We start from the raw sequence: 22,465 nt of genomic DNA on the forward strand, positions 1-22,465 counted from the left end.
TATGAGAATCCTGAAGTTTAGCCCTGGTTGTAACCAATCACCCAATACCAGCATGCCCATTGGACATATTATGAAAATAAAAACCCAAGCCCTGGCTTAACCAATCACCCAATACCAATATGCCCAGTGAATAGATCATGCAAAATGCAGGCCCCCATATCAAAGATAGTTGACAGGACAGTCAATTTAGGGTGGGAAGAAAAAAAGTGAGGGAAAAGATGACATTGTCCGAAAAGAAATAGACTCCTTGCCTTACTTATGCCCCCATCTATATCTCACTTTTCTTTTTTTTTGCCGGTCCTGGGGCTTGAACTCGTGGCCTAGGCATTGTCACTATGCTGTTTTTTGGCTCAAGGCTAGCACTCTCCCATCTGAGCCACATTCCCAGGCCCATAATAGCTTATTTGACAATACAACTGCCACTAATAGTCATTGTCTTTCTGGTCAGTCTTGGTCATGACAATGTCTATTTGCTTGTTTTTATTTAACCTTCAGACACCATTATCTGAGAAATTCACAGTCCAAGCCGAAGCTATTCAAGATTCCCTTGTGCTTTTCAAGAGTTGAAAAGTGCTGCTAAAATAGGAGTGTAATCTTATGAATAAATAACCACAGGCAGGCATTTTAGAGAGATTGCTCAATAGGTAATTGAGACATGGTCATTAACATGCTTTATTGAAAAATCAACAGAATACCTATTAAACATATGTCCTAGTATCTGAAAACCACTCAGCAGTATTAAGAATACCCATTTCATTCTGAGTCTTTCAGATCGTATTTGCATATTAACCAGAGAAGGGGCGAGGAAAACTTTTTTTTTCTTTAATGTTAAGGCCTCATCAAGACTTTATATAGAAGACATAACTATTATATCCTTTTTATGTTATCTAATTTAAATCAGCAACTACAATTCTCAGTTGCCACATCAACTTACTCAGTAAGCATCTGTGAAAGAAGTGAATAGATAACATATGCATAGAGCAACAGTATCCCTTAATCATTTTTGCATTAATAAACACATAATCATAGGCAAGGGACTGCCGTGGTTGAAAATAATGGATTAAGAACCAGTGAGGGGCTTGGAGTTTGGACTAGTGGTAGAGTGCTTGCCTAGCATGCATGAAGACCCACGTTCAATCCTCGGTACCACATGTATAGGGAAAAAAAAAAAAAAAAAAAGCTGGAAGTGGTGCTGAGACTTAAGTGGTAGAGTTCTAGCCTTGAGAAAAATCCAAGGACAGTGCTCAGGCCCTGAGCTCAGCCCAGGACTGGCAAAAAAAAAAACAAAAAACAAAAAAAACAGTGAAACTGCTAGGGTCAGTGGTTCACACACCTTAATCTTAAGCAGCTCAGGAAGCTGAGATCTGAGAATCATGGTTCAAAATCAGCCCACAGAAGGAAAGTCTATGAGCCTCTTCAATTATAAAAAAGAAAAAGTGGAACTGTGTCTCAAGCAGGAGAGCACCAATTGTAAGCTGAGACCTGGGCCCCAAGTTCAAGCCCCAGGGCCACACAAATGCACAGTCACAGAGAAAACTATGAAGCTGAGCTCTCCGCCCGTTTCTCTGGCCCTAGCAATGATATACCTTCCAAATGGCTTACATTACATACTCTCCTTGAGAAGACACAAGAACTACTGTAGGCTTTGACTTGGACTACAGCACATGATCCTCATACTTCTCAACATGGTCTCCCTACCATCGGACAGATAGTAAGATCTGCCAACTCTCATGCCTCATCTCAGCCCCAAGAATTAAGCAATACCAGAGATGAAGTTATAGTCTTACACTTTAACCAGTACCTCGGGGATTCCAATGCAGGCTCAAATTGCATACTTACAAGATGCAGGAAAACATTTCATCTCCTGGGAATATGGCATGAAGCCCTGGGTTTGATTCCTCACTACCACATACACAGAAAGAAAGGGGGGAAAAAAAAAAAAAAAGACAATCAGTGGTGCTGTGGCTGAAGTGGTAGAATGCTAGCCTTGAACAAAAGCAGCTCAGGGACAGAGCCCAGACCCTGAGCTCTAGGACTGGCACCATTAAAAAAAAAAATTGCAGAATATATCGATTGCACTAACAACCTCTTAATTCTTAAAAACACAGAAATAGAGGAGGGACAAAGAGTGAACAAACGAATCAGTGGTGCTCACGAGACACTGTGGACTTTACAAATTGAGAGTGGCTAATGGGAGGGAAAACTGGAAAAGAACAAGAAACGGTAATATTGCCCAGAAAGAAATGTACTCTTTACCTGCTTTATCTAATGACATCCCCTTTGTATATCACCTTTTATAATAACAATAAAAAGTCAAATGTTAAAAAAGACTGAAGAGGGGCCGGGAGTTTGGCCTAGTGGTTAAAGTGCTTGCCTAGCATGCACGAAGACCCGGGTTCGATTCCTCAGTACCACATACATAGAAAAAAGCCAGAAGTGGTGCTGAGGCTCAAGTGGTAGAGCTCTAGCCTTGAGAAAGTCCAAGGACAATGCTCAGGCCCTGAGCTCAAGCCCAGGACTGGCAAAAAAAATAAATAAATAAAAAAGACTGAAGAAAAAAATCTCCTTCAGTATTCTTAAATCAATCATATAGGGCTTTGAATTTTTGAGCAGACACCCTGGTGTAAAGCTGGTTTGGAGTGTTTTTCAAGAGGAGAAAAGCATTAAGATCATAGGGAGATCATATTTCTCCCCTCATAGGCCGTAAGAAGATCATATTAGCATATCTAGAGCTTGTGCAAAAGTTTGACAGCAGTTCCTAGAAATGGAGCTGCTCTTGTAATCCCAGCCCTGAAATCAGTCTTTGTGTTTTTGTTTCTTTAAACCCCAGGTCAGGTCCTTTGGAACAGTGCCTCTTTGACCAAGGGTATCAGAATTTTGCAGTTCCAGGGAGATGAAAGAAGAGAGAAAAATAGTTTCTTCACAAAGCAAGTAGAGAATGTCATTCTCTTGAAACAGGGTCTGTGTGTATGTGTATGTTATGCTAATCAATGAGTCGTACATTCATAGTCTTTTTAAACATTTGTTGGTAAGCTTATATATTCATTGTATAGGACTAAGATACTTCTATAATGTTTTATGTATCCTGAGATACATTTTTAAGCCTGGTTCCATGGTAAATTATATAGTATAGGACACAATTATGAGCAATGCTTATATTTAAAAAACAGTCATCCAGGGCTGGGAGTTTGGTCTAGTGGTAGCGTGCTTACCTAGCATGCACCAAGACCCGGGTTCGATTCCTCGGTACCACATACATAGAAAGAAAAAAAAAGCCGGAAATGGTGCTGAGGCTCAAGTGGTAGAGCTCTAGCCTTGAGAAAGTCCAAGGACAGTGCTCAGGTCCTGAGCTCAAGCCCAGGACTGGCAAAAAAAAAAAAAAAGTCATCCATAGATACAATAGAGGATTCAAGAGTTTCTGCTTAGGAGATATATAAAAAGACTGGTTTTGTTTGTTTGTTTTTACCAGTCCTGGGGCATTCAAGGCCTAGGCACTGTCGTTGAGCTTTTTCAAGGCTAGCGCCACCACTTGAGCCACAACACCACTTCCAGCTTTTTCTGTGTATATGATACTGAGGAATTGAACCTAGGGCATTGTGCATGCTAGGCAAGCACTCGACTGCTAGGCCAAGCTCCTGGCCCTTATGTCATATTTAATAGGAATATTAAGTCTCAATTTCATATGATCACAATTTAACTGCCAACTGTTACCTACATATAATTCTACAAATTCCTCCACAGGGGTGATGTAAAAATCTCAGCCCTGTATCTCAGTTATACATGGGTAATTGTGGGCATGTGGGTGTGGTGATGTACTGGGAATCGAACTCAAGACCTGTGCACTGTTCCTTAGCTTATTCATTGAAGGTTGACACTCTATTACTTGAGCCACACCTCCACTTCTGGCTTTCTGGTGGCTCATTGGAGATAAGGGTCTCAGACTTTCCTGCCTCTTGAGTAGCTAGGGAAACAGGTGTGAGCCACCAGCACCTGGCTTCAACAGTGGAACAACTCTGTTCCATAATTAAAATGTCATTGCAGTCCCCAGTTCCATCACGCTCCTCATTTTAAGCAGGTTCCCTGTAAAACAGGCCAGACTTGTCAGGTCAACTCTTGGCTGGCATTTCTTACTCAGAAAGACATGTCTTCAAGAGAGCCAGGCGCTTTTAGCAAGAGCATCTCAAATTCTTGTCTGCTCAATTAGCCGGCCTGTGTTCTGATCCCCTCCCCCGCTCTCCTCTCCTGGGGACATGTACAGGAGAGATTGGGATCAGAGCTGCGGGAGGGCAGTGTCAGCTAAAGGAGCAGTCTCACCAGGCGTTGTGCACCGCTCTAATTCCAGCACCTTGCGAGGCCAAGGCAGGAACATGATCATGAATAGGAAGCCAACCTGGGCTACATAAAGACTATCTCATCTAAAAAAAAAAATACCGCTGACTCTTTAAGGCAATCATCAGTAGCTCATGGCTGTCATTCTAGCTACTCAGGAGGCTGAGAGCTGAGGATCCAGTTAGAGGCTAGCTGAAGCAGGAAGTCTGTGAGACTCTTAACCTCCAGTGAAACCTCCAGTGGCTCAAAGTGGTAGAGCGCTAGCCCTTGAGCTGAAGAACCCAGGGAAAGCACTCAGGCCCTGCGTTCAAGTACTGGCATAAAGGAGGAGGAAGAAGAGGAAGAGAAGGAGATGGAGATTTTTCACAGCCACAGGGAATGAAGAGGATAAATGATTAATTTCTCCAATTTACTAGCAAAAATCCAGAAGTGGAGGCATGGCTCAAGTGGTAGAGCACTCCCTTTGAGGGGAAAAGCTAAGGGAGAGGGTCTAGACCCTGGAACACACACACACACTACTGAGAGGAGAAAAAACACCTCATCTACATTCAACCGATTTGATTCCGTCTTGGCCACCGCCCTTTTCCCCTTCCAGGAAGCCTTGAAACATTCCTAGACTGAAGACCCAAACCTCCGAACATCACCACATGGCTCTCTGGCTTTCCACTTCAAAGCCAAGTGCATGCTGAGACCTGGAGACCCAGGAAATTTCTCTTTTAACTGTGACACCTTCATTAAGTGAGAGAAAATTGGAGCAGCCTGGTTCTGTTAATGAAGGGAATGTTTTTGAATCTCCAACTCTTGAAAAAACAAAACAAAACACTAATTGGGCCCAGAAAAGGAGCTCCTTGTCCAACAGTAGTAATAATTTTCATTTTTTCCCAAATTAGACATGAACTGTTTGGAAACCCTGTCATGAAAGGATTTCCTTTCTGCTGTCCTTTATTCTCCTTTCCTAGAAGTGTCTTAGTAAGTGGGTCATATGCTGTCACAAAGAACAAACAAGGGGACAAGAATGATGCCCCTGCCCAATCCTGCTGTTCTAGTTAGAACCACGGGGCCAAGTTGTTTGACTCTAGGCCCTTCTCTGTGCTGACAGATCTGTCCCTTCCCTTTGTGTCCCACTGTCTCATGTCTTCCTAAATGAGCCACTGGATCTATAAATAGGCCAGACATTGTTATTTCTTCTGACAATCTGCCACCATTATAAAAAAAAAAAAAAACAGTTTTTAGAAGTACCTTTTCCATAGACGGCAAGGGTACAATGACAAATTTGCCGGCAGTATAATGAATGCATGATTTAGAAGTAAGGAGTAGACATTTTTTATTAGACATTTTCAAAGTCTTTTTTTAATGCTCCTACACCCACATGCTGGCATCTCCTGTTAGAACTTGACTTTTGATTGGCTTTAAAAAAAGAAAAAAGGCTTAAAAATGTAGTACTGTCTTGTGCTGAAAAGAAATGATCAATTCTATTGGCATAGTCTTTTATAGCTCATCCATGAACCATTTACAAGTTGCTAAAGTGTATTTTTTTTTGTTTTGCGAACCCTAGTAATATTAACATTACCCTAAATACATACACTACCCCTTTCTAGGGCTTCAGACTTTTTTTTTGATTGAGATATTAATAGTTTCAACCTTTGAAATGAATACATATTAATAGTTCAAAATTACTAGTTGAATAGTTTCCAAAAGTTTCACATTGCAGCCCTAGATAAATGACCAAAGCAATAATTAAAAAAAAAATTAACTTGATACAGTAGTTCAGATATGCAGAAGAAAGCAGAGCCTGTGGCTTTATGACAGAACTTCAGCTTAAGCTCAGGATCCAGTGTTCCCCAAGTTCAAATAAACCCTGGCAAGCCTGTCTCCTGTTCTGACGGCTACATCAGAACGAGGATCCAAGCTAGGCCGATGAAAATACACATGTTAATTAGCACAAAGCCAGATCCTGAATCCATATAATTAGCCACACCCAGAAAGCATTTTAAAGGTAATAAAAACCAAAAGAGATACCTGATCTTCAGCTCTTCGGTTTCTCAGCGATGATACATACTTCCTAAGAGCATGGAGAGAAGATCTTTTGAAAGAAGAGAATCTGGTGGGAGGTAATAGATTATCCATAGTGCTGAAAGTAGGAGAGGCGGGGTGGGGGAGGCGTCCTTCTATCCTACTCTGGGTTAGCAACCAAATGCTAACAGACTTCCCAGTTCTTTAAATGCCTAAAGATCCATTCTTCTTAGCTCTGCCACTTCCCCCTGGCAAACAAAGCAGATTTGCGTCTTCCTCGTTGGGGTAAGAGAGTTGTTTCTCTCCTCCAACCCCGAGAAGTAGACAACAGATTATGAACAATATCTCAAAGCAGCATAAAGTGCAATGCCTGAAGATAGTTTTAAAAAAAGAAAGAAAGAAAGAAAGAAAGAAAGAAAGAAAGAAAGAAAGAAAGAAAGAAAAAAGGCCAGGGAGAATTTAGGAGCTGTTTTCCCAGAATGCAAATTGCCTAAGTGGAAGTGACACGACTGACTGTCCTATTTCCAGCAGCCGTGTACTCTGTTGCAAGCGATGTTTAATATTAGAGCTGATAACTGCCCATCTCCAGAGACTCTCTCTCGACCGTTCCTTCTCATCCTTCTAGCAGCTTTTCCGCTTGCTTAAAGAGGGCATCACATGTGGTTTCCCCCCACACACACACCCAGTTTCCTTTTAGATTACTTATCCTCACTCAGCTGGCGCTTTGCTTCAACTCATGGGAGGTTTTTGTTCCGGTCATGGGGCCTGCGCACTGACCCTGAGCTTTTGTGATCCAGGCTGTGCTCACCCCTATCCAGGCTGGCTTTGAACCATGATCGTCAGATCCCAGCCTCCTGTGTAGCTAGGGTTACAGATGTGAGCCACCAGAGCCCAGCTTTCCTTTGGCTTTGACAAGCATTATTATTAACATTATTATTGTTGTTATTTTAAGGAAAACGCCAAATAAATAACAAATTAGCTCACTCTTCATGGGTATTAAGGAGTTTAGCACTAGCGCTACGAATGTTTGCTTGCTCGGGGACCCAGCTGCATTATACAACATGTCTAGTACCCAGAGAGTTCACATTCATTGAACAATAGCTGCAAACGAATTCTGCTCTGAGTTAAAAGGCTTCTCACCCAGAGTCCTTATCACACATCCACAGGCTATAATTCAGAAACGACCTCAAGCTTCATTCTAAGTGTAAAAGAGACAGAATGAGATATCCATGCACTTTCTACCTATTGTTTTTTGTTTTTTTTTTAAAGGATTTGTGGCATACATAGAAGAAAGGAGTCTTCGGGGATATAAAGTCGTAAATCTAAAAGCTCATTTTCTTAGTGAGCTCTAGAGATTGCACTACTTCTTTTTCTTTTTTCTCCCCCCCCCCCCCCCCCCGCCAGTCCTGGGACTCAAACTCTGGGCTTGGACTCTGTCTACTGAGCTCATTTTGCTCAAAGCTAGTGCTCTAGCACTTGAGCCGCAGTGCTACTTCGGTTGTTTTTATTTTTTTTTTTCTGTGAATAATTGGAGATAGAGTTTTCTGCCCTAGCTGGCTTTGAACCATGATCCTCCTATCTCAGTCTCCTGAGTAAATAGGATTACAGGCATGAGTAACCAGCACCGGGCCAGGTCGCAGTATTTCTGAGTCCTCATATCCACCTTGTTGGTTTTATTATCCTTTTTTATTTTTTATTTTTTATTTTTTTTGCCAGTCCTGGGCTTGAGCTCAGGGCCTGAGCACTGTCCTTGGACTTTCTCAAGGCTAGAGCTCTACCAATTGAGCCTCAGCACCACTTCCGGCTTTTTTCTATATGTGGTACCGAGGAATCGAACCCGGGTCTTCATGCATGCTAGGCAAGCACTTTAACCACTAGGCCAAACTCCCAGCCCCTCCTTTTTTATTTTTTGCAGTGCTAGTACTGGGGCTTGAAGTTGGGGCCTCACACTCTCAGTTGGCTTTATTTTATTTTATTTTGGCTTAAGCTTAGTGTTCTACCACTTAAACCACACCATTTTCAGCTTTTTGCTGGTTGATTGGAGGTAAGAGCCTTACAGACTTTTCTGCTCAAACTAGTTTTTGTAGTTGCTGTTCTTTTTTCTATTTTTTTTTGCCAGTCCTGAGATTTGAACTCAGGGCCTGAGCACTGTCCTTGAACTTTCTCAAGGTTAGCACCGTACCACCGTGAGCCACAGCACCGTACTAGGTAAGCACTCTACCACTAAGCCACATTCTCCATCTCCTTTGTTAAGTGGCTGTCACGGGGACATTAAATTAGACACCAGTCACAAAGCCTAGAGATCCGCTCTAGTATGAGAGACCAGAGAGGAGAGCTAGTTTCCTTCTCTCTGGAGGGAAGACTGGAGAGAGCCCACGGTGTGGCTGGAGGGGCCAGCCAGCGCCTCCTGCAGCCCAGGCCCATCTGTCAGCTGGCACAGGGCCCTGCCCTGCAAGGTGATCTTGCAGGCTCACCACCGAGCAATTGGAAGAAGTCATTTCCATATCGCTGCTTGGGGGCTGGCTCCTAGAAGGAAGCCCTGGGCTTGCCCTCTCCTCCCTAGCTTCAGGGTGACATGCGCAGAGAGGCTCTGCCAAGTCCTTCCCTCTGCGCTGGGGACAGCTGACTAATGAGGACAAGAAAGAAGCAGCATGCCTGTGAACCCTCTGAATGCTGCAAACACCGCCCGCCTCCCCCCCCCCCCCCATCCCTCCCTTGGGGCGGGAGGGGAGGAAACAAGCAGCTCAGAAGCATAGCACAGCTGCTGATTGCCGAGCAAAGCCTTTGTCCATGAAGAAGCACACAGACTTTGCTCCACACAGTTGTTTCATGAGCACCCTTTCCTGAGCCCAAGATACTGGGGGTGGGGTGGGGGGGGGAGGAGATCCTGTACTTTTCTATTGAGCATCATAAATGCTGAGCCCATGGCTCCTGGCTTGTAACCTTAGCTACTCAGGAGGCTGAGATCCAGAGGATTGAGGTTCAAAGCCACATTGGGCAGAACGTTTGGGGAGACTCTGTCCTCTCTGATTGAACCAGCACGATTCTGGGCTGGAAGCATGGCTCAGGGGGTGGTGCGCTAACTGAGCAAGGAAGGCAAGCTCCAGAACCTGTGTTCAACAACTAGTACAGGAAGGAAGGGAGGAAGAGAGGGAGGGAGGGGAGAAAAGAGGGAGGGAGAGAAGGGAGAGAAAAAGAAACCACATACTTAGGAAAGTTATGGATCAAGGCTGCAATCTTATTGTGAAAGGATAGTCATGTTGTCTTCTTTATTTTTGAAGAAGTTTGTGTGCACACAATAGCTACTTCATTAATGCATTCCCATACATGTTTGTTAAAGAAGAAAGGGCAGGGATCTGAGAAATGGCCTAGTGGTAGAGTGCTTGCCTAGCATGCATGAAGCCCTGGGTTCAATTCCTTAGTACCAGATATACAGAAAAAGCCCGAAGTGGTACTGTGCTTCAAAGTGGTAGAGTGCTAACTTTGAGCAAAAAGCAGCTCAGGGACAGTACCTAGGCCCCGAGTTCAAGCCCCAGGAGGAAGAGAAACACTGAACCCATAATTGTGGACACCTATCAGTCTCCAAAAAATAAAAATTCAAACCCCATTCTATCACCATCTTCTAACCAGTGGTAAGAACTTCCTGGGAATTAATCTAGACTGGAAATAGAGTGAAGAGCACGCAGGCAGGATTATAGAGAAGCTGCTAGCCCAGAAAACAGAAATCATTTTTAATAACAAATTCCACTGAGAAATCTCTCTCATCTCACCCACCTGTTGATTGGAGTCTAGTCTCTGGCTCATCCAAGGATGGTGTGCAATTAAATTAAATCAGAGAAGGGAGAAAGGGAGTGGGTTTGACCTTGATCATCAGGTCAAGGACACACTATACAACATTCTACCTTATGCCATGATTAAAACAGTTCAGCTCTTTCATGGGACATTTTCTGGCAGCCTACAAAAATGTATGAGATTGTTTTTTAAATCGCATTAGGGAGTAATAATGTTATGTCGACATATGGTACATTTTTACTTCCCTAAAATCCATGCTCAAAACTCCCTGTAAGCTCTAATTTCAACCTCAACTATCATGTTTCTCTTCAGCAGCACAGAATTTTATGCCTTTTCCTTCCTTGTTTCAAGTGTTCATTTTTCACATGCAACAAGCACTGTACCCAGGAGAACACTGGTCAAAAAGACACCTGCCAGAAATGTATGGCTCATGCCTGTAATCCTAGCTACAACTCAGGAGGCTGAGATCTGAGGATCATGATTCAAAGCCTGCCCAGGCAGGCTTGAGACTCTTATCCTTGAGACTCTTATCTCCAATGAACCACCAGGAAACTGGAAGTGATGCTGTGGCTCAAAATGGTAGAGCACTAGCTTTGAGCATGAAAGCTCAGGAACAGTGCTCAGGCCCTGAGTTCAAGCCCCATGCTGACAAAAATACATTTCCTGGGGATCTCATATGCGCGTGCTCTCTCTCTCTCTCTCTCTCTCTCTCTCTCTCTCTCTCTCTCTCTCTCTCTCTCTCTCTCTCTGTTTCTATTTTCATCTGTACCTATCTTTCTGCCACTCTCATCTGTCTCCCCAGTCTCCATCTGTCTCATCTCTTTCTCTTTCTCTTGTCTCTCTCTCTTTCTTACCTGTCTCTTTTTCTTTCATTTATTTATTACAACCTTTTTAATTATGCTTCTGCTGTGGCTGGAACTACAGGAGTGAAAGATGGGACCCCTCTGATCTCTTTCCTTGCAGTCACATTTCCTGGAAGGAAACTGTAGCAAAAACGAGTTCCGCTCAGGCCTCCCATCTAGTTGTAGGGACTTGAGCTCTCTTTGACTTGCTATCAGATTACTTTCAGACTCTCCCTGGCACCTCCTCATCAAGTTGCAAAGACACTTGTCAGCTTAGAGTAACCCATTCTCCAAGCACTGGGCCCCAAAATACCCACAGCCAGTGGTAGTCACCCATTCTCTCTCCTTCTTGTGCCTAATGGACCCTCCAAAAAGAGCACAGATGCAAAGGGGAAAGGCTGAAAAGCCAACTATTAGTTAATTCACAGACCCAGCAGACGCAGATTCTGTGTGTGTGTGGGGGGGGGGGGGTGTGGTGAACTCAGGGACCGTTTCTCCTTAAGGTTGTCACCCTACCACTCGAACCACATGTCCATTTCCAGCCTTTCAGTGGTCAAATGAAGAACAGTAGTCTCACAGTCTTTCCTCCCGAGACTGGCTTCAAACCGCCGGCACCATCTTGGCTCTGTGGCAGATAGGGAATTGGGTTTAACTGGTGCCATTGGTGCCGTCTTGTTTTGACGATGGAGGACAATGAAGTTGCACCTGAATTCCTTGAAGTGGGGGGGGGGGATGACTTGGGTGATAAAGCTGCTGGACCTGTCAGTCCTCTGAACCCTGCCACTGGCCTAGCTAGGCCTGGACCAGCTCAGATACCAGGACAGGACTGCTTTAGTATTGGTTTTCAGACCCTCACGATCTTTGTCTATACCGAGAACATTTCTTTTGATTGCTGTAGAATCCCTTCAGTGCTTGATGATGTCTCTTGTTTCAGGGTCCTGTCTACATCTGACATGTTAGGATTCTGAGACACTCCACGGTGAGAGTGAGGTTATAAACTCCGCGCTTGTCAAGCTCAGAAGAAAGAAGGTTGAAGAGGCGGGTAAGGCAGCACAAATGTTGTTATCATCACGGCTCTGCAGGATTGGAAAAAAATAGCTCAAAATGACAGCCTGACTTGAGTTTCCCTTTCATCTATCAAGTTGTCTGATGGGCTTGTTTGTTTCAATTTTTCCTCCAAGAGCATGTCAAGATGTCAAGGCTTTCTCTTTCTCCAGGATTTGTCTCTTTTGTGGGTTTTTTTTGTTGTTGTTTTGGGTTTTTTTTTTGTCAGCATTGGGTCTTGAACTCAGGGTCTGGGCACTGTCCTGGGCTTCCCCCCCCCCCCCCCCCCCGTCAAGTCTAGTACTAACATTTTGAGCCACAGTGCTACAACTGGCTTTTTGGCAGTTCACTGGAGTCTCATGGACTTTATTGCCTGGGCTGGCTTTGAACCATGATCCTCAGATTTCAGCCTCTTGAGTAGCTAGGACAAGCCTAAGCCACCAGTGCCTGGCTCAACCAGGCATTTTAACACCTATACTCGTGCACGCATGCACACACACACACGCACATACACATACACAACAACAACAACAACAACAACAGGTCTCAACTTCCTATTTCCATTTGACTTATTTCTTATTTTTCAGCCCTTATACAGAGCTTGTCTCTTGTGTCTAGCAAAGGGGCAGCTTTGTAACAGGTGTCTGTACTTAGCAGTGAGCTCTGTCAGAAGCCACTGCTAAGTCTGGGGCTGGATGATTACTTTGCTCTTGATGGAGACAGATGCAAGACAGAGACTTGCACTTGAAATTTAATATACCTCACATTGGCCAGACCATCTGAAAGAACCAAGAATTTCCCTTGGCTAATTTTAAACATAGGAGAGTCTGCAGAGACCCTGTGGCTCACATCTGTAGTTTCAGCTACTTGGGAGGCAGAGAATGGGAGGCCCTTAGTTCAAGGCCAGCTCAGAAAAAAAAAGTTAGGGGCCAGGAGTGTGGCCTAGTGGTAATGTGCTCGCCCAGTATGCATGAAGCCCTGGGTTCAATTCCCTGCAACCACATACCCAGAAAAAGCCAGAAGTAGTGCTGTGGCTCAAATGGCAGAGTGCTAGCCTTGAGCAAAAACTGTCCAAGGACAGTGCCCAGGCTCTGTGTTAAAGCCCTAGGACTGGCAGAGAACAAAGGAGAGAGGGAGAGAGAGGGGGTGGGGGAGGGAAGGAGGGAAGGAGAGGGGGGGACAGGACTCGGGAAGAACCAGCTCATTCCCTATTAGTTGAATTTGGACATACATGAACAAACCCTGAACAAGACCTACCTATATTATGAAGTACTGTATTCCCTGTTGTGTTACTGGTTTGGGCTGACCCTGGGGTTTGAACTCAGGGCCTGGATGCTAGCGGGGAGCTTTTTGTGCTCAAGTCTAGCACTCACTGTAAGGCTCCACTTCTGGCTGGATTTTAAGTGTACTGAAGGTCAGTTTCACAGACTCTCCTGCCCACGCAGGCCTTGAACTGGGATGCTCAGATCTCAGCCTCCTGCGTAGCTAGGGTGGCAGGCGTGAAGCACCAGCACCCAGCTTCCTTCATCTTCTCTTTCTAGTGTGTTTGTTTCACACTGCGAATGGATTCCTCCATCTCAGGAAAGTTGAGGGTGATTTGGAATCACACACATACACACACATACACACACACCAGGTCTTTTATCATGGCACCTTTCACAAAAGCAGGAAGCTCATAAAATTGGGATGGTGGCAGTTTCTGCAAATCTTGACAAGTTCCAGAAATATTTCTCATCACCTTTTATCAGACTACAGAATCAGGGGACCTTCAAAGAAACTGACTTCAGTTTGAGTCCTTAGGAGGACTAGATAGCTTCTTTGTTTTCTAAAATGTCACTCACATAGCCTCAGAACTCCTATTTGCTTTGACAGTCAAACTTTTGATTGAAGCCGGGGGGTGAAGGGGAGGGAGGGGAGAACCACAACTGAATAAAGAGAAAACACATTGGAAAGATGATTTACAGGACTTTCTGTTCAACTTGACCATCAAGAATATAATAAACATGTCTCCTAAGAAACTTATTTCTGGAGTTGGAGGTGTGACTCAGGTTGGGGTGCTCCAGCCTTCAAGAGCACAGGGCAATAGTGATAACAAACCATCTTTCTGCCTCCCCTTGTCAGATGGTGACATAAGTGCCGATTCTTTTCTTTTCCCTTTGCCAGCCCTGGGGCTTGAACTTAGGCCCTGGGCACTGGCCTTGGGCTTTCTCAAGGCCAGCACTCTATTACTTGAGCCACAGAACCATTTTACGGCCTTTTCCGTGTATGTGTTACCGAGGAATGAAACCCAGGGCTTCCGCATGCTAAGTAAGCAAGCACTGTACCACTAGGCCATGTTCCCAGGCCTATAAATGCTGATTCTTTCCCTCTTTTCTAACAAAGAAAAACAAGATTAGAGATTCACACTTGGGCTATTATTTCAGAAAGAGTCCAGTGCTTCAACACAATTGTCTGCTCTATATCATCATCATTCAATTTTTCAGGCTTCAGTGAAGACAAAGATAAAAGAAAAAAAATCGTTAAGTGTTCAAGTTCTGTTTCTCCTTGTATAAGAACATCCAACCAGAGAGTCCTGTCCTCAGTTATGAGAACTAAACTGCATTCTACTTGAGTTATTGAATGTCCTTAGAAATGGCTAAGAAAATGAGTCTCTTCTGTTTCAGGACTGGACAACCACTTTGCACTTTTTCAGTCATAGAGAATTGACTGGAATTGTTGTCTTCTAAGAGCTTTGGGAGGTGCCCCTGGCTGAATAACTTTGTGCAGTGATTTAACAGCCCTTGCTCTATCTGCTTTTCCCAGAGAGCTGCAGCCTCTTCTCACCTTAATACCCCAAAGCAATTTCCCTTATCTTCCTGAAGTTCAAGGCCTTTCTGCTGATTCACCTAAATAACCATTGTCTGTTTTTTCTTTCGACTTTCTCTCCACTTTTCTTCCCTTCTTCCCTCCCTCCTTCCCCCTCACAAATAAATAATTTCATTTTCCGGTCAAGAATAATGATCCATTACTAGAGAAAGTCTATTTTTGTCTCCTATCTGCCTAAACATCTATAATCATGTGTGTGTGTGTGTATGAGAGAGAGACAGAGAGAGGTGCATTTCCCTTTCCTACACTCCCCAGTTTTCATTAAAAATTCATCTGACTAGCCAAAAAAAATTCACCCTATGTTCTTCTCATGTCAGAACCAACAGGTGTGGGTAAGAGTTCTCACAATAGCTGAGTTTTCAAAAGATGTTATGGTTTTTTGTGTGGGTTTGTTTTTTGGAGCCTGGGATTAATAGAAGATTTCGTGGAGATGGGAGGATAGGAAACAATCTTGTATTTGTTTTATGGGTTGTTTTTTTTTAGATAGAGTCTCATTGCATAGTTGAGGCTGGCTTTGAATTCATGATTCTTCTCTCCCCTCCCACCACCAACTTCCTAAGTCCTGGAATTACAGGCATACGCCACCAAGCCCAGCCAGAATGTGTTGATTATGGTAGCTTTATAATAACTGTGACTACCCCAAGTTGAGTCTTTTTCAAACTAGTTTTCTCTCCCTCTTTCCTTCCAACCCTTCCTCCATCCCTCCCTTCATCCAACCCCTGCTCTCAGAGCTGGGAAACAGACCCAAGGTCTTACATAGGTGAGGCATACAAAGCACTCATACACAGCAATCCTCAAACTGAAATAAAAGCTAGCATTAGGACGTTAGGCATCCAGACTCTCATAAGACAGGGCAAGTGAGTCTGAACTTGTGATAAGACTTGAACATCTTAGTAGTACCAAAAAAAAAACTGCATGGACAAGTTAAATAAAGATTAGAGAAGAGCCACAAGGGTAAGAATCGGAGTCCCAACTGCTTGTCGTTATTTGTCATCGTAATTACCATCAATATTGTCTCCCAGGTAGCATGCTCTCTCAGGGCTGGCAGCTGACTGCATTAATAACGGGAAGTGAAGGGAGGGCTTCCTCCCGGGAGCTGATATTTTTCTTTTGGCTTCAAGGAACCAGCTGGTGTTAGGAAAACAGTTAATTGGATTTTTCCACCTTCCTCAGAAAAAAAAGCTTCAAAAAGGGTTTGTTCTCTTTGTGTTTTGCACAGGAACATTCTATTCCTTTTTTTCTTCTTTTTTTTTAAATCTCATGTTGCGCATTTCTCAATTCAAGATTTTGGTATTCATTCTACTGCATCTGCAGGTGCCATTTTGAGTAGAATGAATAGAAATGACCGTTGCATGATTTTTCTTGTGGGAGGATGGGAGAATGATGTCAAGAAAGTAAAAGCAGTAGCTTAGTGGTGCAACACCTCCCTAGAATATGAAGGGCCCTAAGTATCATCCTGGGGGCCCAGACCAGTGACTCACAGCTGTCATCCTAGCTATTCAAGAGGCTGAGATCTGAGGATCCTGGTTCAAAGCCAGCCAAGGCATGAAAGTCCATGAAATTTTTTATCTTCAATGAACCACTAGAAAACTGGAAGTGGCACTGTGGCTCAAAGTGGAAGAGCACTAGCCTTGAGCACAAAAGCTCAGGGATAGCATCTTGGCCAAGAGTTCAAACTCCACAACCAATAAATAATAGTAACAATCGTAATAATATAATAATGATAAAATAGTCATTTGATTCTACTGCTTTGATTGCAGATGAAGGCTGTCAGAAATATTTGCAAAGCTGTAACAAGTCCTATGAGAGCAAAAAAAAAAAAAGCATGTCACCTCTCAGGGAGCATCTTTTTCTTGCTAATGTAGGTGACAGCATCATGGTCTGACTTTTCTCGTTCCAGTTCATCCTGGCACTCATCCCACAGCCTAATTACTTTTTTTGGCCTGTCTATATATCACTTAAAATCCAACATTACATAATTCCTGGCTTTTTCCCCCCTTAACCCTTTTAATAACTGCTCAAGTCAAGAAATTTTTACCTACTTTGAAAGCAAAATGGTATTCCTTTCCCTCTGAAATTCAAGTAACCTTGCCTAAAATCAGCTCATCAGCAAGACTTGAAGTAGAGCCATAAAAATGTTATTAGCGTGCGCTAGTCATTAATCATGTCTCTATTATAATGTAGTCAGCCTATACCACTTCATAAACCTGGCTTCGGAGCAGAAGTGATTCAGAGGACACAATATGAATATCAAAAAAAGGAAAGTTTGTTTAAATATATTAACCTTGGAATCATTTTTAGTGACAATCTTATTGAGAGTTCCTCTCATCTCTTTTTCTCTCCCTCCCTCCCTTCCTTCCTTCCTTTTTCTTTTTTTTATCAGACATGGGGCTTGAAACTCAGGGCCTAGCCATTGCCCCTTAGCTTTTTCCATCCAAGGCCAACACTCCACTGCTTGAGCCACACCTCCACTTCCAGCCTTTTGCTGGTTAATGGGAGAGAAGTCTCAACAAACTTCCCTGCCTGGGCTGAATTTGAACCATGGTCCTCAGATCTCAGCCTCCAGAGTGGCTCCGTTACAGACATATACACCAGCACCTGGCTTAAATTCCTTTTGTTATTTAAATTTTCTCTTATTGCAGTAGAGAGGCCTACACAGGCCACCGTCCAGATATTATTTTGTCTCGTTTTCTAGTATATTTGTGTTTCTTCTTCCCAGATAAGCCCCAGATTCTGTCAGGAAAGAGTGGGTGTGAGTCATGTTTATTTAGGGTCTTACGAGACCCATAACAGCACATTCTCTGCCATTGACCCTCCACAAATATGTGTTGATGGGTCACGGGGCCCGGAGGTCCATCTTCCCATCCTACTGTACCTGTGGTTCTCAGCAGGTGCCCAGATTGGATTTTCACTTATCTTTAAATGCTTTTCTCATTCTAGGCTATCTCTGGTCATTATCTTTCCGTCCTAGAAAATGGTTTCAGCAAATGAGTTTGCTACTTTTCATTTAGCTTTCTGCCATTCTGATGTTAGCTAGAACTCTACAAAAAAAAAAAAAGATTATAGGTGAATTCTTCTAAAACCATCCCAGCAGCTGCAGCTCTTTTTTTTTTTTAAGGAAATGCTAAATATCTATGGAAATAAAACTAATAACATCCACAGTGCTTAAAAAATTAACATTTTGGGGGCCAGGAGTGTGACTTAGTGGTAGAGTGTTTGCCTAGCTTGCAGGATTCAATTCCTCAGTACCACATACACACAAAAAAAGCAGGAAGTGGCATTGTGGCTCAAATGGTAAAGCGCTAGCCTTGAGCCAAAAAAGAAGCTCAGGGACAGCACCCAGGCCCTGAGTTCAAGCCCTACGACTGACCAAAAAAAGTAACTATAATCATCATAAGGTCACAGACCTGACAGTGGCACCCATAAGCCATTGCAGAGTTTAGACCTGGGGTCCCCCCACCACTGGGCTCCTTACTACTGAGATGGTTATGTGAACATCCGTAAATGCTTTAAGTGTGGTAATGACCCCCAAGAAATAGCTTGGCCTTCCAAAACTGATGAGCGTGAAGAGGCAGCAGCCACAGATTATTACACAGAGCATGGCTGGGAAGGCGGGGAGGCCATGAGACCTAATTTCTTCTCTGATACCTTTCTAATAGCTCCGGAATGTGTTTTATGCCTCTAAGCCTTGCCTACAAACTCACTGGGCAAGTTCTTGCTTGCTTTTAGTTCAGCGGAGCTGAAGACTGAATTGACAAAGGAAATTGGCTCAGACCTCACATGAGCAGAATGTAAATGATTCAGTCTCAGTGGGGCAGGGAGTTTGGCCTAGTGGTAGAGTGCACCAAGCCCTGGTTTCAAGTCCTCAGTACCACATACACAGAAAAAGCTGGAAGCGGTGCTGTGGCTCAAGTGGTAGAGCGCTAGCCTTGAAAAAGCTCAAGGACAGTGCCCAGGCCCTGAGTTCAAGCCCCAGGACTGGCAAGAAAAAGAAAATGTAGATGATTCGAAATCTCTACACCACAGACCATCCGTTTGCCAAGGATAGATCAGAGCCTTAGAATCAATTGGGGTAGGGGTGGGGGCTGAAGCTGATGCCTGAAATCCCAGCTTTTTGGATGCTGAGGATCTGAGGATTCGATTTCGAATCCAGCCCAGAGAGAGAGAGAAAAAAAATATGTGAGATCTTAATCTCCAGCTCGACTCACAAGCACACACACACACACACACACACACACACACACACACACACACACACACACACACAAAGCCAGAAGTGGAGCTGTGACTATAATGGTAAAGAAAAAAAAAACCTAAGGGACAAACACCCAGGTCCTGAGTTCAGAAGATCGGATAGGGAAAAGACTCCAGCTGTTTGATTCCAGCTGTTTTATCCTAGTCAGGCAACGGAATTAAAAGTGCAGCCTGTGGTGTGAGTAACTGTGGCTCTCAGACCCTGAAAGGCTGCAAGTCAAGTGCTGGCAACAGCCCCCAAGGTTGTTCTGGGCAGCTCATACTTAGCTGGACACACACAAAAAAAGCTCTCTCATCTGTCTTCAGGGTTGACATCTGATGGAGTTATTTAATTCATATCCAACTCTTTGACAAATGATGGTAGGTATGATTTATGTGGCTCCTTAATAATACAAATATGGTCTAGATTTATAGTCTCCTTCCTCTCCCTTCAGAAGGCAACATGCTCTCTCTCTCTCTCTCTCTCTCTCCCTCCCTCCCTCCTTTTCCTCCATCCTTTCCTTTTTTTTTTTTTTTTTTTTGCTAGTCCTGGGCTTGAGCTCAGGGCCTGAGCACTGTCCTTGGACTTTCTCAAGGCTAGAGCTCTACCACTTGAGCCTCAGCACCACTTCCGGCTTTTTTCTATGTATGTGATACCAAGGAATCGAACCCGGGTCTTCGTGCATGCTAGGCAAGCACTTTAACCACTAGGCCAAACTCCCGGCCCCTCCATCCTTTCCTTTATTGTGTGTGTGTGAGTGTGAATCTGTACTTGAGCTTGAACTCAGGACCTTACACTCTGAGCTTTTCATTCAAAATTGCTTCACTACCACTTGAGCCATACGTCTACTTCTGGCTTGTTGGTAATTAATTGGAAATAAGAATCTCATGGATTTTCCTGCCTAGGCTGGCTTTAAACCATAATCCTTAGATCTCAGCCTCCTGGGTAGTGAGACACTCACACAGAAATGGAATGTCACAGTGTCTTTAAAGTGTAGAACAGAGAAATCCTATGTATGTAGATTATACATGGTTTATAATAGCAGAACACAAAGGAGGAGTTTTCCAGGCTATAAGAATAGCTGAGGGGGACCAGGAGTGTGGCCTAGTGGTAGAGTGCTTGCATAGCACACATGCAGACCTGGGTTCAATTTATCAGGACCACATACATAGAAAAAAAAAAAGCCAGAAGTGGTCTGTGGCTCAAGTGGTAGAGTGCTAGCCTTGAGTGAGAGGGCTCAGGAACCGTGCCTACGCCCTTATAGTAATAATAATCAGTGCAACTAGAGGCCATTGTTTCTAACGGGCCAAAGATTTGGTTCATTCAGTCCAGACATCTCTTGGTTGCTTGCTGGTTCCCCATGCTGGAGGTGTGATGTAAAGCTATTTCAAGGAATTCTGCCAAGTAGAACAGATGCAGCCTCTTTTGCTGGCTCGTAAGTCTGGTTATTTTTCATCTTCGTTCTAGTTCCTGTACTTTCATCTTTAGCTCAGTTTTTTTCTTCCCCTGATACATCCTGAAGTTTAAAAAATTCTGCTTCATGAGGCCGGGAGTGTGGCCTGGTGGTAGAGTTCTTGCCCAGCATACGCAAAGCCCTGGGTTCGATCCCTCAGTACCACATACAGGGCACTGTCCTTGGGCTTTCTCAAGCCTAGCACTCTACCACTTGAACCACAGCACCACTTTAGGCTTTTCCTGTGTATGTGGTACTGAGGAATCGAACCCAGGGCTTTGTGTATGCTAGGCAAGCACTTGACCACTAAAGCCATATCTCCAGAAAAAAGGTAGATCTTATTTTACACACAGTTCAGCCTGGACTGTGACGGCACAGCGGGCATGTGCCACGGTGCCAAGCTATTGAGCTTCTCCTGTAGCCCGCATGACAGGCATAGCTCATTTCTAATTGATGTATTTTTTTCCCATGGTAGATATGGGAGTCAGCTCATTTTTAAAGGCTAAGAACAAAGTGAATATGTATACATCAAGGTTTCATCAATTAAGGATTTCCATTTTTGACTCATCCTGTAAATCTTTATTTCGGAGTGACCTTTCCTGGTCAGCTGTAAATTACCGTGCCCTGTTCCAGAGCGATTTCACAAAGGGGGCTCTGAAATGATTAGTGGAATTCACATTTAAGATCTCATTTTGTAAAGAGAAGCTGTCATATGGGAAAATGTATTACATATATATATTTTTTGAATTTTTCCATGGACTGAAAATTCCTTACCCTGAGAATTTGAAGGGAAATACACTGTGTTGTGCTTCAGACTACAGAGTTTTAAAGTACAGAGTTAAAAAGCATGAAGGGACAAATTAGTTCTATATTCCATACTTTTTTCTTCTTTTGGGATGTTGAGAGATCATTTTGCTAGAAATGGTAAATAAATAGGGAAAAATGTGATAATGGTATTTTAGTCATTGAAATGATAAAAATAGCTTATTTTGTAGCTACATGAAAATTTTTCTCTCTGGAACTTAAAATGCTGACGAGAGGGTTAGAGAAAAACAGGCTTATGGAAGAGACTAATTTAATTTCAGATTAGTTAAAATACATATTTTTCCATCTCCAATGCCAGTGTAAAATTTAACAAGTAAAATGATGTCATAGATCTATAACACAACTCAATCCAATCATAAAAAACTTTTATTTGCCTGTGATCCTTTTTTATTTTTAAGGAGTTTCTTCATCATCTTGCTTTTTTCTTCTATTTATTTACTTACTTTTATTTTTTCTGTCTTCTTGGTACTGGGGATCGAACCCAAGACTGCTGAGGGACATCCCCACCCATCTTGCTTTGGGGGGAGAGGGCAAAGGGAAGGTATTATTGAGCAGTATTTTTTTGTGCGTCTGTGATTGAGACTCCAACTTGGTATTTCTCATTGGCTGACATTCTACCACTGGAGCCATGCCTCCAACCCAAAGTTGAACAGTATTGTATGCTGGCCATTTAACATATGTGATTCTGTGGGTGCCGATAATGGGGCTTGAACTAAGGGCTTCACTGTCTCGCATATCATTTTAGCTCAAGGCTGGCACTGCACCACCTGAGCTGTTTGTTTGTTTGTTTGTTTGCTTGTTTGTTTCTGGTTAATTGCACATAAGAGTTTCTCAGACCTTTCTTCCTAGGATGGTTTCAAACAATCACTATCCTCACATCTCAGCCTCCTGAGTAGCTGAGATGACAGATGTGAGCCACCAGTGCCCAATTTACATACAAGATTGTTTTTAATGTTCACAATGGCCTTCCGTGCTATCTTCAATTGTGTCCACGTTATAGATAAAGAAACAGAGGCTTATGCCACTCACGTAAGGGCTTAGATAGCCAGTTTGTTTGAACCTTAACTC

At 43.4% G+C, this 22,465-nt stretch overlaps 2 protein-coding genes across 6 annotated transcripts in view; one reads left to right on the top strand and one right to left on the bottom strand.

The window, feature by feature from the left end:
- Atp2c1 (ATPase secretory pathway Ca2+ transporting 1) overlaps positions 1 to 6,712 on the bottom strand; it is a 62,821-nt gene extending 56,109 nt beyond the window's left edge. Inside the window, exon 1 of the mRNA XM_090323436.1 lies at positions 6,349 to 6,712. Coding sequence (XP_090179562.1) covers positions 6,349 to 6,456 — 108 coding nt within the window. The 5' untranslated portion in view covers positions 6,457 to 6,712. The remainder of the gene's footprint in view (positions 1 to 6,348) is intronic.
- The window catches only part of Pik3r4 (phosphoinositide-3-kinase regulatory subunit 4), a 51,048-nt gene that overhangs the window by 3,607 nt on the left and 24,976 nt on the right, over positions 1 to 22,465 (top strand). For 3 of the 5 annotated variants that reach the window (XM_090323432.1, XM_090323429.1, XM_090323435.1), the window contains 2 exons: positions 2,831 to 2,927; positions 11,911 to 12,018. The gene's annotated coding sequence lies outside the window, so the exon portion shown is untranslated. Of the gene's footprint in view, positions 1 to 2,830; positions 2,932 to 11,910; positions 12,019 to 22,465 lie in introns of all 5 variants that reach the window. The other 2 variants (XM_090323431.1, XM_090323433.1) reach the window with 2 other exon arrangements.

This window comes from Megascapheus bottae, chromosome 32 (assembly GCF_031878675.1).
Source record: "Megascapheus bottae isolate mThoBot1 chromosome 32, mThoBot2.hap1, whole genome shotgun sequence".
NCBI lineage: Eukaryota > Metazoa > Chordata > Mammalia > Rodentia > Geomyidae > Megascapheus > Megascapheus bottae.